Here is a 15,439-nt window from a genome sequence, read left to right on the forward strand (position 1 = left end):
AGGTACAGGACGTTGGTGGCTGGAAACTGAATAGCTAGGTGAAACTTTAACTACGTCAAATGTGCAAGGAGCTTTTAAGTCTTAGTGGCATTTGATTTGTTCAATTATATCATGACAAGCCAAAGAGCAAACTTCAAATAAAAAATATGTCAACAATGCATCAGTACTAACTAATAAATCAATTCAAGGTGAATTATAGGGGTGTGCAAAAAAATAAAAAACAATCACATTCATACTGCGATTCAAGCTGTACCAGATTCAAAATACATTCATAGAACTCCAAGAATCAATTCATTTTTTTCCCATTTTGTAATTGCGTGTATACCATCACATTTGAAAAGTAACTATATTTAGATATATTTAGATGAATCGTTTATTTGAAAAAAGTTTTTTTTTTTCCTTTTCTTTTAAATCGACTCCTGAGCCTAAAAATCATTTTAGAATGTTGACATTTTCTGAATCATACACCCATAGTGAATTACACAAAAAAGTCAAACTTTTAAAATCCTAACATACAATTTAAACACTACTACTAATTACCTATTTTAACACTTAACAAGAAAAAAAAGAAAACAGCGTGCAACCACTTAGTAAACAGAGGAGGTGCTGCCGCAGCAGCCGCTGACCTTGAGCCTGCGGACCATTTCTTCTTTGGAGATTTTGTCAGAGATCTCCTTGACCCCCGGGGGGTAGGTCACCTTCCCGTCTGTGACTCGAGCTTTAGAGTGAGCCATTCTCTTGAGCTCTTCACTGCCTGAGGAAAGAGAGTAACGTAATAAATTAAAGAGTCAGAAAGAAGGTGAGACTGAGAACACAGAAAGAGGGACTAAAAACTAGGCTTGCACGATAAATTGTTATTAAATCACAACCTCCATTTACCCCGGTTTGCTTTTTTTTATGACTTTGATACTCATTTAATTAAACGAGCCAACTGCGTCACAAACACTACTACTTTTTGCGTTTTAAACATAGAATGTTTAAAAGGTTTTAAAGTGCTCCAATTGCTGCCATGCTCTCCCTTCTCTTCATTAAAGCCTCCATGTTTACAGGCTTGTGGTGATGCGAATGTTCTATAGGCGCCAAAACGAATTTATGTTTGGTACTGCCAATTTGTTTTGCTTCGTCATGGTTCTTGTGTGCAATAAACATTACACTTGGTAAGAAAAAAGAAAAACAAACAGGCAGAGAGTCACAATTTTAAGATTGAAAGTGATTCATATTCCCCCCCCCCCCCAAAATTGTACAGGCCTACCAAAAACATTGTTAAATATTTGGAATCCCAAAGGCAAATCTTTTTAATACTTTGGAGCTTCGAAAAACGTCTGCAATAGAGACTTCTGAAATATTCAGCGAGGTGTTCACAGCGCAGTAGCCTTAACCAGCTCTGAATCACGGCTGACTTTTCACTGCGAGCTGCCATTGTGCACATTTCATTACAATGGCCACTAGCCTGTCAAGGATTACACACAACTGATGTTTAGGGCATTCACATGACGCAAAATGGGCTTTGCCTTTCAACTGACTACACTGCTGATAATCAGAATCTAATATATTAGTAAGTAAATTGTCCCTTACAAGGAATTTGCTTCAGTGCATTACATAAACATAGTAAGAGAAAATTAAATTAAATAAAAGCAAGTACCGTATTTTACGGACTATAAGTCACACTTTTATTTTTATAGTTTGGCTGGTCCTGCAACTTAGGGTGTGATTTATATATCACAATGTATATAATTTAACATGTGTTTAAATGTTGATTCAACTGAAAACATTACAGTCTACAGCTGTGAGAGAGCGCTTTAGGCTTGTGACAACTATATGCTGCTCCTAAAAACAACTGAGAAAGACTGAACACAACCCAAATGCCCCCTAAAAGAAAATCCTATTCTGCAGATTACAAACTTTAGGTAGTAAATTACACAGCCAAAAACAATAATCAATCAGCAGAAAGAAAGTTTGGAGTGAGTGAGAGAGAAACTTGTGGGGGACTGGCGAAAAGGTTACTCTTACTGCATTGAAGAAAACAAGAAAACTAATCGCGGGCTAAACGCAAGATGGCCAGAGCTGGAGGAAGGGGTCCACAGAGTGGGTGCTTGAACAGTTTGTCTTGGTGCGGTTGGTCTCCATGCCCTGGTGGTTGTTCTGTGTACTAACTGTATAGTTAAATAACTGTTAATGTGTTACGTTAACATACCGGACGCCTACCGTATTCAGCCGGTTGTTCTGTGTGCTTACTGACTTGTAGTCCATTGCGACTTGACTCTTCATGACTCATTCTTTGACTGATGCAACTTTTTTTTTTATTTACTGCATAGAAGAAAAGGACAATATGGATGTGAAAAAAGTAAAGTTACAACATATCGGAATTAAAATAAGAGCTATGCACTTTTTAGAAGTGGTTATTTTTTGTAGAAATCATTTTCCAAAGAAAGTGCAAAGGTTCACAAAACAAAGTGTAAAAAGAATACGCACTACACACAAATATAATCCCAAAGATGTGCATTAGTGTAATGCATATGAAGGCTGATGGCTCATGGATGATCAGACACGATGCACTTTACACTACTCTTTGGCAAAAGCTACAATAATGACCTGTCGCACCTTGTCGCTGCTTTTTTGTCCATTAAAGATATTAAAAAGAAATGTGTCCAACTGGGGATATGATTTAATTTCACAACAATCAGGCTGACTCATGGTTCATGAATATACAAGTGTGCCATTACTAAAAATGTTTTGTGATTTGATACGTTTATAGAGGGAATTCATAAAATACATGTAAATGTACAGCATTTAATTCATTTTGTGATCAATAAATTAGAAGACAAACATTTTTTTTTTTGGAACGATACGTTCCTCCAGCCTCATGTCATGGTCTCTCTTCATGCTAGTTTCCTCAACTGTTTAGGTCAATGTTTACAAAACTAATCATGTAGCCAGTTATCATCTTCCTTTCTTTTGACTGAAAATAAATAACCACGGTATGGTGAAATAACTCACAATGTAGGCAAGACATTTTACACATTGAAAATAAAAAATATATACATTCATATTTTGCCCAACCCCAATATCACTTGAAAAATCAATTGGCAACTGTTTCGTGGCCTCTTGTTGCCTCCTTGGCAACTACCTGTTTACAATTGTTTATGTTTTTATATACTGAATATAAAAACAAATAAACACTTGCAAAACTGGAAAATCTTATTTCAAAAGATGTCAATATTCTATGTAGTCTGGCTATCACCAGACCAACCCAAGCTCAATAGATTTAAGATTGCAAGGCAAAACCAAATCACTGGCAGAGTGGGCGAGGTTTACCCAGTCTTTATTCTGTGTTTGTCCCCGTAGAGTTTAAACACTACGTTTGTGCACAACACAACATTTTGGCTGTTATGTGACCGCTTTCCACACACGCGCCGTGAAAAGATACAGGCAACACAATTTTTTCTTCACGTTAAAGGCGCATGTTAATCTGGTTCTGATATAACACCAATGCCCAGTATTTACCGGACGGTACAGCAACCCCCATTCCGGTTCCTCATTATGGTGCCACTTTAATGTCTGTGCTGCTCTCTGATGTTCCAAAACCCATGTTAGATGCAACAGAAACATTGCTAATAACATGTTACACTGGACTGCAGGTATCGTTAGCCTACCGTTGGCTACAGTAGTAACTGAGTAAAATGTTGACAGTCAAACTGTGTAAAAGTGTGAATACATTTCACTTTAGATGATTCCAACAGCTGGACGGACAACAGTCTGCTGCTAAAGCTATGAGCTAAAAGACACTGGTGTCACTACCCGATGTGAGTTGCTCATGCGTCACTTTGCGACAAGTGGCCTACAAGATGATAACGTGAGCCTTCTGCAATGTCAATAAAAATGGACCTACTTATCGAAGTTTTTTTCACTGCTGGCTACACGCTAGCAAACATGTATGCTAGCAATCAAACAACAAAGGCTGTCGCGTGTATGCCGTTTTGAGCCAATGTTAGCAATCAATCACAGAACGCTTTTGAAATTACTTCCATCTACTGCTTTTGTTTGTAATGACAAAAGTTTGTTTTATGGATTTCACAAATTTCAGTATGACATGTTATGCCTTAAACCCTTTCGATCTGAGTATGCACAACGCACATCTGCACTTAACTCACATCAGGCAGTGACACTGGTCACTACAACACAGACTGAATGCACCACAACGTTTACCAGTTTTAAGTAAACGCAACATTTAGTCCAAAGTTGTTGTAAAATACCCTTTTCTTATTAGTTTGTCTTTTAACAGCAATTTACTGGTGAAAGTAGTAATTATTGTTAAGTTCTTACATTTCAAATAATCATTTAAATTCCCCCCCCCCCTTTGTTGTGTCCTTTCTAAAATTGATCCGAGACTCAAAACCGTGATACGAACCGTGAGTTTTGTGATCTGTTGCACCCCTATTTGAGAGGGGTGGGAAATAATAACGCAAGAAATCTCAATGTTTCATTAATAAAATGTGTGGTATAATTACATAACAAATTAATTGCTCCAAATATAGTCAGTTTAAAACATGGACACCGTATTGTCAATTTTTGGCAACCAAAAGCGGATGTCTGGTTTCCAAGCCGGCTACCACTTTAAACAGATAGCGCCGAGCCCTGCAATGGCTAAAATGAAACTTTTGTCTATTGTCTTGATAATGTGCCTGAACTCAGCTAAAGCTTGTGAGAGAAAAGAAACACCCTGTAAAGCCACTCTATGGCTGACTCTATTCAATAAGACCATCAGAACCACTATCCAGGTGAAAAAAAGAATGGTAAATGGCTAAGTGTATTTGCCACTTTTATCCAATGTGCTTTTCAATTTGCCAGCTATTCACATACACACTCACGTTATCATAAAACAAAACATTTGAAAATGGCCCAATGGGTTGTGGGAATTATATTAAAGCATTTTAAATTTTTCTTACATTTTATAGACAAACCGATTAATTAAGAAAATAATCCGAAAATAATCCATAAGAAAAAGAACTGGTAAATAGCAGTCCTACTTCGCTTTATTTCATTTTTAATTATCCTACAATACCACTGTCATGCTCAGTATTTCAATAAAACAATTCTGTACCTCGTTTATACAATGCGCAAGCCATGCAATCTACTACATTTCAAACAAGTAACAACAAACATGCCTTCCTAAACAACCCGCAGTTTGATTTCCATCAGTTCCAAAATGTAATTTTGATGAAACGTTTCAACCCCTGTGATATAATGCTGTAAAGGGGTAGTTGGTGAATTTTGTTTACCTGCTTTGCTCCAATATCTCATTCCACAACAACCACTTCTCCCAAAGAGCGAGCGAAACAAGCTTATACTACCTTTTAAAGAAATCTCTGCACATATACTGCTACTCAAAGCATGTAATGAATGGAGACATAATGTTTCTGCTATTCTGCTGTGTTTTCTGCAAATGGTGTTGCTTTTTAACCACTAAAGGAGAATTGATTATTATAAAAGCTGGGTCAGTAGGTCTGCCGTCTGACAAAAGCTCTTGCTGGGTTTGACACAAAGCTCTGGCAGCCAAACTGTTCAATTCTGACCTTCTTTTCCACAACACAGCTGCTGCCAAATTTGAGTCCATCTCTCTCTGTACCAAAAACATAGCTCTGGCAGCCAATCAGAGTAGAGTATTTCTCAAGCTGGGGGGGGGCTGTCTAGGTACCATCCACCAGAGAATATTCAGCTTTGAAAAGCTGCTGTAAATTATCAGACATGGGCAACACTAAACCTCTTGAACACGGGGTACTGTCAACTCACTGCTAGTTAAAGTAAAGCCCATTTATCCCCCGCTGAGGGTTTTCTATCTATCTGCTGCTTCTGCTCTCCCCACTTTACCACAGCTGCCAGCAGAAATATGAAGACTCTGGGCAGCACTAACCTAATCTGAACCTTGACACACACATCCTTTGTTTTAACCCTGTGAGTGATCATTGGGAAGAGAGTGATTTTCAGCAAACAGAGGGAGGACTGGACACCAGCTGGTTTTAAGGGTGAACTCAACAACCTCCACATGCAAACAAACACACAGTGCAGGAAACCAGCTGAATAGGGAAGCACTGTCAAAAAGTTTGAGCTTTCCCCAAATAAAAAGGAAAAATACATTTTCTTAACAGAGTATGCCTCGGCCAAATCTGAACCAGTGAAGGCCGGCCAGAAACAACAACAAAGCAGAGAAGGAGGGATTGAAATTAGTCCAAAAGGTTATGAGAATGCAACAAGGTTGGAGTAAATCTCCAAAAACGGCATATGACATGTCATCTACAAACAGTTAACACTGCTGAATCCCTTCTTGTGTTATTGGGCATGATATTTGTCCTCCTCTGTGTCCATTCAACACAAACCCTCGCAGAGAACCAATTCAAGTCAATTTTATTCCTAGTATCAATTCAGAAAATGAGTTATTTTGAGACACTTGACAGATAGAGTAGGTCTAGACCACTCTATAATTTACAAAGACCCAACAGTTCTAGTAGTTCCCTTTTCCTTGAAATTGACCAAACACAATTTTGTTCAATTTTTCTTTTAGTTGAGAAAGATAAAGTTGAAGGGGGGAACCATGCGTTAGGTCTTAATTAATTAAAAGGTCTTGAAATTAACTTCAACCAGAACTGCCACAAAGTGGTTCTTGAAGAAACACTGGTCCTTGTTGTTTTGTAGCATAGCTATTTACAAATTATAACAAGCAAAAATACTGGCTGAAACACAATTTTATTTGGCAATGCTACCATAAATCATTACAATTAACTCCAATTTGGGTTTTTAGGAGATTTTATTCTTATCAGTACTGACGTTAGTGTTATATGGTGTGGTGCGCCCAACAAAACATTTATAATAACAAAAAACCTTATATACATGGCGGAAGAATCAGATAATTCAGAGACTTCTTCTAACGTGTGATCCGTTGACCAATCCGCAGTGTTGATAGCTGTCAAAACAAATGCACTGCAGCACCCTGAATGTATCTGTCCTAACTCAGTTTATAAAACAGCATACAGTGTTCGGTTTTACAAATAACTCTTGTCTTTAGGGTTTCTACAAACGGTACTCTTTCGCTCAAAACCTTTTGTTTGCAATTTTAATATCCGTAGCAAGTGTGCAGGTGTGCTGTCTTTGGCATGTACAACAAGTAAGATACCCTCCTAATATCTGGTAAATTGATTAATTATGGAACCGATCAACCACTAAATAAACCATGTGTGTTGCGAAACGATAACGTTTTCTCTGCAATAAAATAGCAACGCGCCTCGTACAAGTAACGTTAGCTCACAAAAATGAGTCACAGCGAAAATAATTGAACATCGGAACATCCACTAAATTATGAGTTAATACAAGTAAGCGATAGTAGTTAGTTAGGTCACGTTAGTTCGCATATTCGAGGTTCGAATATTGTTATGGTACAACAGCATTTCAAGGCCAGGGACTATGATATAGCCAGACTGCCTTGTTGCCGTAAGGTTGACTGTGGCTAGCTAATCTAGTTAGCTGCTAGCTAGCTGGTGTGCACATCTCGCTAGCGAGAACACTGGCTAGCGTAACCGTGCTAACGTTAGCAGCAGCAATCTCAGTGACAGAGGGCGGACAGATAGTAACGTTGCACTGAACAAAACACCCGGCTAACTACCGTTATATCGTTAAAAGTACCCAGACCTCAATCATACAACCAAGCGGAGCTATGGTGCTGGGGAATCGAGCCTAGCAAACAGGCTAATATTTGACTAGCTAACCATTTTGCACCGCAGGACCAGGTCAACCAGCGCTGTGAATCGGACACTGCTGCCGAGAACACAGGCGAGCAAGGCGGTCTGCGCTCCGCCTATTAGCTAGCACTGGAAACCGGGCTAATCCGCGAATACTTCCTGGGTTACACCTCGGTGTTCGCAGCAGCACCTGGAAATACTCCGATATTTCAATCAAACAAGATTAGCTTATTTGTGCATAATCTTACCTGTTACGGTGAATTGTGATCAATCGTGTCCTCCTCTGCAGCTCTCTTCCCCCTCCTAGCTCCAAAATGGCGCCAATATGTGTAGATTCAGTGCCCATGGGTACAAACCATCAATGGGCGTGTAGCGCCACCTATAGAGCGAATGCATGTAGGCCTTTGAGTGGTGCTTGTATTATGCTTTAGCCCATATATAAATTATTACAAAATCGTATATTTTTTTAAGATTTTTGAAAATACAAACAAATGTTTTAGTTAGAACAATATCAAGGCCTGTTTTAGACAGTTTTCCGCGCAAAACCTCTGACATTAGTAGTTATTAAAAAAAGGCTAAAGAGAATGGTCAATTTGATTTTGAGGGAGATTAACATTGTTTTGTTCATTTTCATGGCATGTAGAGAGGGGTTTGTTTACCAAATGCTGCTCAGTGGGTAATAATTGTAACATAAAGGGTAACAGTTGGATATCTTAAAAAATAAAATAAAACATTTGAAACACTAAAACGAGCATAGTGTACAGAGGATGCTAAACCAGCACATCACAGAAGGCCATTTTGACAGCTTACATTACTGCCTTGTTCGTTTATCGCTCTAAAATTGAACCGTCAGTATTCCGACTGCACTTAGACACACCAGCAATGTTTCAAATGAGGTATTTTTTGTGCGAAAACTATAAATTAGACAGGGTCAAAACTAACACAATGCTCTTATTTAGGGTGACATTCATGTTTCCTCTGAGTAAGCTCTCTTTACAATCTGTTTAGCTGCTTGTCAATAGTGCTATTCGTATTCTAAAGATGTCCCTGTCTATAAAAGAGTAGGCTATTTTATCAAGTCAGTGTGCCTCTTTTCATACAGCGTTTTCTCAGATGCTGTGAGCCTTTCATTTTCCCCTTCCATTGCCCTGTTATGCTACTCATTTAAATGACACTTTCCCATTCACCATCTGTGCCTGTTGAAAGCTATAGTTGCATTTATTTTGGTTACACTTGTCATTAACGGACCTAATTGCTTATTTCCTTGATTGTTCTGAGAAATCGACATGATTTTAAGCCACCAAAAAGAACTTCCCATACTGGTTTATACAACATCAAACAACTTGCTTCTGCGTCTCTGGCCATTATGAGCTAGAGGGGGACTATATAATGCTTTAAAAATTTAGAAATACATTGATAGTCAGGAGAGAGTAATAAGTCTGAAAGGTTATCTTGAAAGCATATTTAAGAGGTATTGTTTGAGGTAGCTTACACACAGGTACAGATTAGCGGGCACATTGCTACTGTTTTCATCAGTTTTGCTGCTGAAAGGGAGTTAACCAGGCGTAATACCTTTGGATTTATATTTCCAGTCTGAAACAAAAGACATTTAATCTAAATAACACAGATCTTAATCATGAACATAATCCCATTGCTCGAATTTAATTAGACCTAGCTACATTTGGCTGTTTGATCTAACATTTAAAACTAATTAACATTTATTATTTAAGATGACCCACAGAATTTAAAGCTATGTTGGTTGATTGCTTTTTGATTGTTGTTTTGTTTGAACAATAGACACACCATTTTTAAACCTCGCTGAAGAATCCTAAATATTTTGGAATGTGGCTGCCCAATTGGAGGACGTAGGCTACGGCCTGTTCTCAATCAACCAATTAGTGCTGCAGGAAGGCAACTGTTTAAATCCAAGCAGGAAGAGCTTGGACTGGTTTCATGGCTCCAGGATGGAGGGGTTCCTGTCCACGCTTCCACCGTACAATGTCTGCGCCAATCCGATGTGGGCTCCCCCAGCTCAGGACGGCAGCTGGGGAAAGCTAGAGGGCCGCTTCATGACCCCCCAGGGCCTCAACTACCTGGAGCTCTGCAAGGCCATCCTGTCCCAGGTTAGCCCCGGTTTACCCCCTCGACTCAAGAAAGCAAACACCAAAGAGTGCGGCGTGCAAGTAAACGCCAAAGTGGATAAAATCGTGCAGTGCTCGCTCGGTCCCAAAACGCTGTTCTGCCTGGAAGGCGATCATCCCGTGTGCTCAAAGTCCCCCAAGAGTCCGGAGGAAATGAAGGCGTTGTTCAACACGCCACCAATGAGCAACCTGCGTTTCCTGAGGCCAGTTTCCATCTACTCCCCAGTGTTTGACCGCAGGAGCTTCAAAAAGAAACTCTGTGATGATGATGATGATGCAAGTGAAGGAGAAGCTGAAGCCGCCGAACAAGCAGAGTGTGACAAGGAAGATGAGACCGATTACAGTGGCGAGGACACAGCGAAGGACTTAAAGACAACTTTCCACAAGTCTTCAAAGGGGTCCAACTTTCAGGTGGGTTTCTCAGGAACACCTGAAGACAGCAACTCTCCTTGGAGTCACATCCATAGATTTCACACATCCACATATTGCCACTGTGATGACTAAACACACATTTACCTTAGGAATACTAATAAGACCCCTAGTAAGTCCCCCTAGCGAGTCCCTCTTTTCTACACTGAGGCATATAAAGGCTGTAACTCAGAAATTTGCAGAAGCAAAACGCATGCATAATGAAGGTAATTAGATTTGATACAGGAAACCTTCAAGCAGGGCATCACGGTCAGGTAACAAAAGGACCTCATGTTGGTTCAGTCTGTGCCTAAGTGGTGCTTGTTTCCAAACACATTTTCAATTAGATTAACTTAGCACAAGGTGTACCTTTCAACATGTTTTAAATAAGAAATTTAAAAAAGTTAAAAGAAATGAGCAATACAAAATTATGCAAATTATTTAAGTAAGAAAATGATCTGAAAATGAAATGCACTTAATACACGGAATAATAAAATTGTGGTGCGTGCAATGAATGGATAGACCAGTGAGCTTTTGAGGCCCATTTGATGAGTTAGCCTTGCTTCTGACTCATAAAATCCGACCTGCCTTCATCACAGCATAATTGTATCTAACATTTGTCTACATTCTAGTTCCTGGAACAGAGGTATGGCTTTTTCCACTGCAAAAAATGTAACATCCGGTGGGAGAGTGCTTATGTGTGGTGCATCTCTGGAACCAGTAAGGTAAGTGATTGTTTATTGCAATCTATGATTTAGCATGCACTGATTTGTTTGGCGAACTGTGCATTCATAATAATTTGAATTACTTTTTTGTTATTTGTTTATCTTGTCAGGTGTACTACAAGCAGCTCTGCAGGAAGTGTCAGGTGGGGTTTAATCCCTACAGAGTGGAGTCCATCCTCTGCAAGGTAGGCCTACATCTAATTGTCCTGCTCAGAGTACATTTGGAATCAAGTCTGTACGTTTTTTCAAATTTCTTAAAACTGGAACAACCTTCAACAGGGGTCAGAAACATCCTGACTGCTTATATTCATTCTTCTTCCCTGTGTCTCAGGGCTGCTCTCAGACTTGCTGCAGCTGTGAGAAGAAGCAGAGGCACATTAACATGAAGAGGCCCCACCGCCAGGACCTGTGTTGCCGATGCAAGGGCATGAGGTTGTCCTGTGACGCCACCTACAGCTTTAAATACATTGTCTGAGCTGCCCCATGCTCTGTTCATGAGCAGACATCTAGTACCTGTACATGTCACAAATGAAAGTTGTCTCCAGTAACAGACTTAAAAAGATTCATATTCTCCTACCAGAGAGTAGATGAATCTGTCTTGATTTGTTTCTTGGAAGCAACTTCTCAAAAAGGCTGTCTTTGTTTCCCTTAATTAATCCTGGAGCTAAACTGAAACATGAATTTATTTTTGTAAGAAGAAACTGTTTATGCAATAAACATACTGCATGTCAAAAGTTGAGACGTTCTTGTAGATGCTTTTGAATATGCACTTGTTCATTTAAAACCTTCAAGCAAAACATCCTATCAAGACCAATTCTAAATGGTCTACAACAAAGTTATGTTCCGTTCTGTAGCGTTAAATGTAAAGCATATTAAAGGTCTCGTGGTGTGAAACGTTCACTCTGAGGTTTAACATTGAGTTCCCCCCAGCCTGCATTTGGTCCCCAAATAGCTTGAAATGTTAGGTCTAAACTGAGCCCTGAGTATCCTGCTCTGCCATGACAAAATGAAAGCTCAGATGGGTTGATCTGGAATCTGGCTCCTTATGAGGTCATAAGGGGCAAGGTTACCTCCCCTTTTTCTTGTGCTTGCCCACAAGAGAGATGTCATGGCTTTCAAAAGAACAAAGTGGCAGTTGGTCAAGGCCACACCCCCAGCCTCCACCTTAACCCCCTCTTCTCCTCAACAGCTTCAGACATGGCACATACTACTCATTGTGGGACTAGGTCTAGAGGCTGTAATTCTGCACCAAGGCTGACTTTTGGGAAAGAGACTTCAGAGACAGTTTAAGCGGATCACCAAGGTCTATATAAAAGCATCCAAAGAGGACCATGTCATGGAACCTTTAGTTTGAAAATGTGTATGTAATCAAAATGTTTAAAACATTTGTGATGTGAGGTATTCATTTAAAGCACAGTAAATAATTTGATATGTCTTTTACTTTGACACTGACTTTTACAGAGCATCAACTCAAAACAACTTCACAAAGGCTGTAAAAGTATTTACAAGGTGAAAAAAACGACAGTCTTCATCTAAAAAGCTTTAAAAAAATGTGCAATTTCTTGTTTTGCATGCACACACACGCGTTCTCCCACACACAGGAAAGAAAAAACATACCCGCATGAGCTTAAAGCTCCCTTTTGTACCTCATACAAACATCTTTTAGATAAAATATGATTTTTGTTAATATTTCAAACACCTTATACAGTACACTGAAGATGCATGCATGGCAGTTTGATTTGAGGGAAAAAAAACAATATAAAACCTAAGTCAAATAAGTGTTGATTTATAGCTGATCAGATAAATAGATAAATAGGAAAAGGACATTTGTACAGCAAATAGAAGGGAAAAAAACACTAATGACAGGAAGTGTTGGACTTCAGTAGTAGCACAGGTTTTGTTTTGAATGCCAATGACTGCTGAATGTCAGCATATGCCTTATGTGTAAGGTAACTACAAACCACTCACAAACATATGCTACAATGGTTGTGTGCCCATAACTATTGAGTAAACAGATAGACGAAATGTTTGAGTGTGTACATCCAACATCCGCTTGGCATGTGAACACATAAGGTCAACATGTTACAGTGTAGGACAGTGAAATATACAGTCTATGTGTTTGTGTGTGTGTGTGTGTACACTCACTAATGATGCTACAACTTGCCACACAGCAGTGCACAGATAATGGCATGATTAGTCTACCAATGTTCACAACAGTAGTCAAGAGACAAGCTGGTTCACTGATACAGAATATTAACAGAGCAAGGGCAGCGTGAGGAATTACCATTGAATATTCTGCATCCGCTCTTTGTCAATCAGTCTTTCAGTCAGTCTGGAAAGGTCAGACTCTTAGGGAGCGAAAGGGATATTAGTACAGTAGAAAGCATTCAACTGTGTCATGCATTGCACTATTTCCTTTACAGGAGGTTCAAAACAGTAGACGCAACAGGAGAGAAAAGTTGATCCAGCTTTAGTCTTGTCCTCGGAGAAAGAAACAGCCTCTTCTCTCACAGTAACAGAACAAACAGTAACCTCCTTTCTGTAACAACTTTTTTAAAACGTATACCAAAACTCCATTTAGTGCAATAGCGAAAACTCTACCAGTGATGTTACATAGTGTCACAGGTAGTTTCCTCACTGTCTCTGATGATACTACCAGCAAACTATGTCCTTCTTGTAAGAGGCAGCAACAGTCAATTAAGTTCAATCAGATCTTGAGTTCCTCAGGGAAGTAACTTAGAAATCCAAGCTAAGTAACTTCACAGGTCCTCAGGTGCAGTATAGATTTAGTGCTGAATGATGACCATCAAGCCGGATTCAAACAAGCACATTAATTCACAACATGTAGCTGTAAAATTAAGTTATCCCTCATATAGAATCATATCAGGTCATCTTTATCAGTAGGAAGCAGGCAGGGGTCTGTTGTAGGTTCCTACCATGTCTGGAACATGACTTAGTGTTCTTAAAGTGTAAAATCTGCATGTATCTCTGGAGTGTAATTCTCCTGTTTAGATACAAAGATCTGGGGGTTGCTCAGGAACAGTTTAATTCAGACATTTGGATTCATATAGGTCTAAGCTCTTTAGGTCCTCTGGCTTGGCAAGTTTACGTCTTAGGTCTGGACGTCTGACGGTTCAGCATTCAGGAGCCCACCTGCTTTCAATAGGGGCAGGGCGGCGTGCCCCACCTTCCCAAGGTAGCGAGACACGGGCGCGGCAGCTCCACCGAGGAAGCAACAACAACCCCACGCTGCAGCCTCTCCTTGGGCGGTGGGACAGGGAGGGAGAGGTGGGGGAGGGAGAAGGGAGGAAGATGGAGAAGGCCCATGGGTTAACACTGTGTCATGTCCTGGATGTACAATTGGGGATGGGCTTAAGTGTTTGAAGGGAGAGGAGGGGAAATGAGGGAGATGTGAACCCCGAGGGGGAATGGAATACGCGTTTGTGTCAGAGTGTGTAAGCAAGGTAGGTTCTGAGGCTACAGTCGAGAGAATGTTAGATGTATGAGGTATGTGTTTGCTGCCGTGTAGATGTAACAGTGGGAAACTGTATGATGAATGTCCTCGGAAAGGATAATAAAGGTTAGTGTTCTCATTGAGACAACTCTTCCTTGGCTCTTGTGTGTGAGGCAGTGTGAAATCTGGCTGGCCGGGTGTGTTTGAGCAGCAATGCGATGAGAACAGGTCAGGGGGTTTTGGGAAATCAATTAAAGAGGTATCAGAGTGTACAATGGATGTGGCTGAGGAGAGCAGTGAAAGATTTGGGCCATGGTCTAAATATGGTTCTGGTATTGGGCCGGGAGGTAGGCAGGTAACTGTCTGGAGCTGTGCAGCCGGGGCAGCAGATGGACAGGAGGAGGCAGGGGCCAGGTATGTGGCTGCTGGGCCTCGTCTGTGAGAGCAGGCTGAGGTAAGAAGGGATGTGGAGATGGCTTTGGAAGGGTCAATGGCTGCAATGATGGGGGAGGTAAGGGGGAGAAAGGAGGGGGTGGGGGGCTCCTGAGCTCCTGTCAGAGGCTGGTCCCGGACGCGCTGGAGTCGGGGAGGTAGGTTGTGACGACCCGGTAACCCTGGGCGCGGCGGATCATATCGCGGATCTCCCCATTGAGCTCCAGTAGCTTGGAGCAGATCAGGCTGAGATCCTGGCGAGAACCAACCAGGGCAATGGTGCCAGTCTGGCCCAGCGTCTGGTGGCGAAAGTAGACATTGAGCAGTGTCTGGACCTCGCTCTCTGAGCTGCCGCCAAATACGCCATTGGGCCACTGCCTCCTGAAAACCAGATAAAAAAATGTGTCATTGGTCAGTATGATAGCTATATAAAGCAAGGGTTTATTTTAACCAACACTTTAAAGGGTTGGTGAGTAATGTTTATTTTTTGTGAAAACTTAGTTCTCTGTTTTCTGTGTGTGTAAAAAAGACAGTGGTATGCATGTTTTG

At 40.5% G+C, this 15,439-nt stretch overlaps 3 protein-coding genes across 9 annotated transcripts in view; 1 reads left to right on the plus strand and 2 right to left on the minus strand.

The window, feature by feature from the left end:
* pds5b (PDS5 cohesin associated factor B) overlaps window positions 1–8,137 on the minus strand; it is a 30,769-nt gene extending 22,632 nt beyond the window's left edge. The window contains exons 1-2 of one of the 2 annotated variants that reach the window (XM_034889557.1): window positions 7,979–8,137; window positions 627–754 (exon numbers count right to left, since the gene is read on the minus strand). In XM_034889557.1, coding sequence (XP_034745448.1) covers window positions 627–734 — 108 coding nt within the window. In that variant the 5' untranslated portion in view covers window positions 735–754; window positions 7,979–8,137. Of the gene's footprint in view, window positions 1–626; window positions 755–7,978 lie in introns of those variants that run through there. The other variant, XM_034889558.1, reaches the window with a different exon arrangement.
* A 1,491-nt stretch (window positions 8,138–9,628) lies between these two features.
* Window positions 9,629–11,743, plus strand: zar1l (zygote arrest 1-like). The gene is made up of 4 exons (XM_034890911.1): window positions 9,629–10,282; window positions 10,912–11,004; window positions 11,115–11,189; window positions 11,336–11,743. Exons 1-4 carry the CDS (start codon window positions 9,695–9,697, stop codon window positions 11,477–11,479), a joined length of 900 nt encoding a protein of 299 aa, XP_034746802.1. The 5' UTR covers window positions 9,629–9,694; the 3' UTR covers window positions 11,480–11,743.
* Window positions 11,744–12,425: 682 nt separating this feature from the next.
* Window positions 12,426–15,439, minus strand: part of fryb (furry homolog b (Drosophila)) — a 59,045-nt gene continuing 56,031 nt past the window's right edge. For 5 of the 6 annotated variants that reach the window (XM_034890915.1, XM_034890917.1, XM_034890919.1 and 2 more), the window contains one exon: window positions 12,426–15,271. In XM_034890915.1, coding sequence (XP_034746806.1) covers window positions 15,013–15,271 — 259 coding nt within the window. In that variant the 3' untranslated portion in view covers window positions 12,426–15,012. The remainder of the gene's footprint in view (window positions 15,272–15,439) is intronic. The other variant, XM_034890916.1, reaches the window with a different exon arrangement.

This window comes from Etheostoma cragini, chromosome 13 (genome assembly GCF_013103735.1).
Source record: "Etheostoma cragini isolate CJK2018 chromosome 13, CSU_Ecrag_1.0, whole genome shotgun sequence".
In the NCBI taxonomy this organism is placed as follows: domain Eukaryota; kingdom Metazoa; phylum Chordata; class Actinopteri; order Perciformes; family Percidae; genus Etheostoma; species Etheostoma cragini.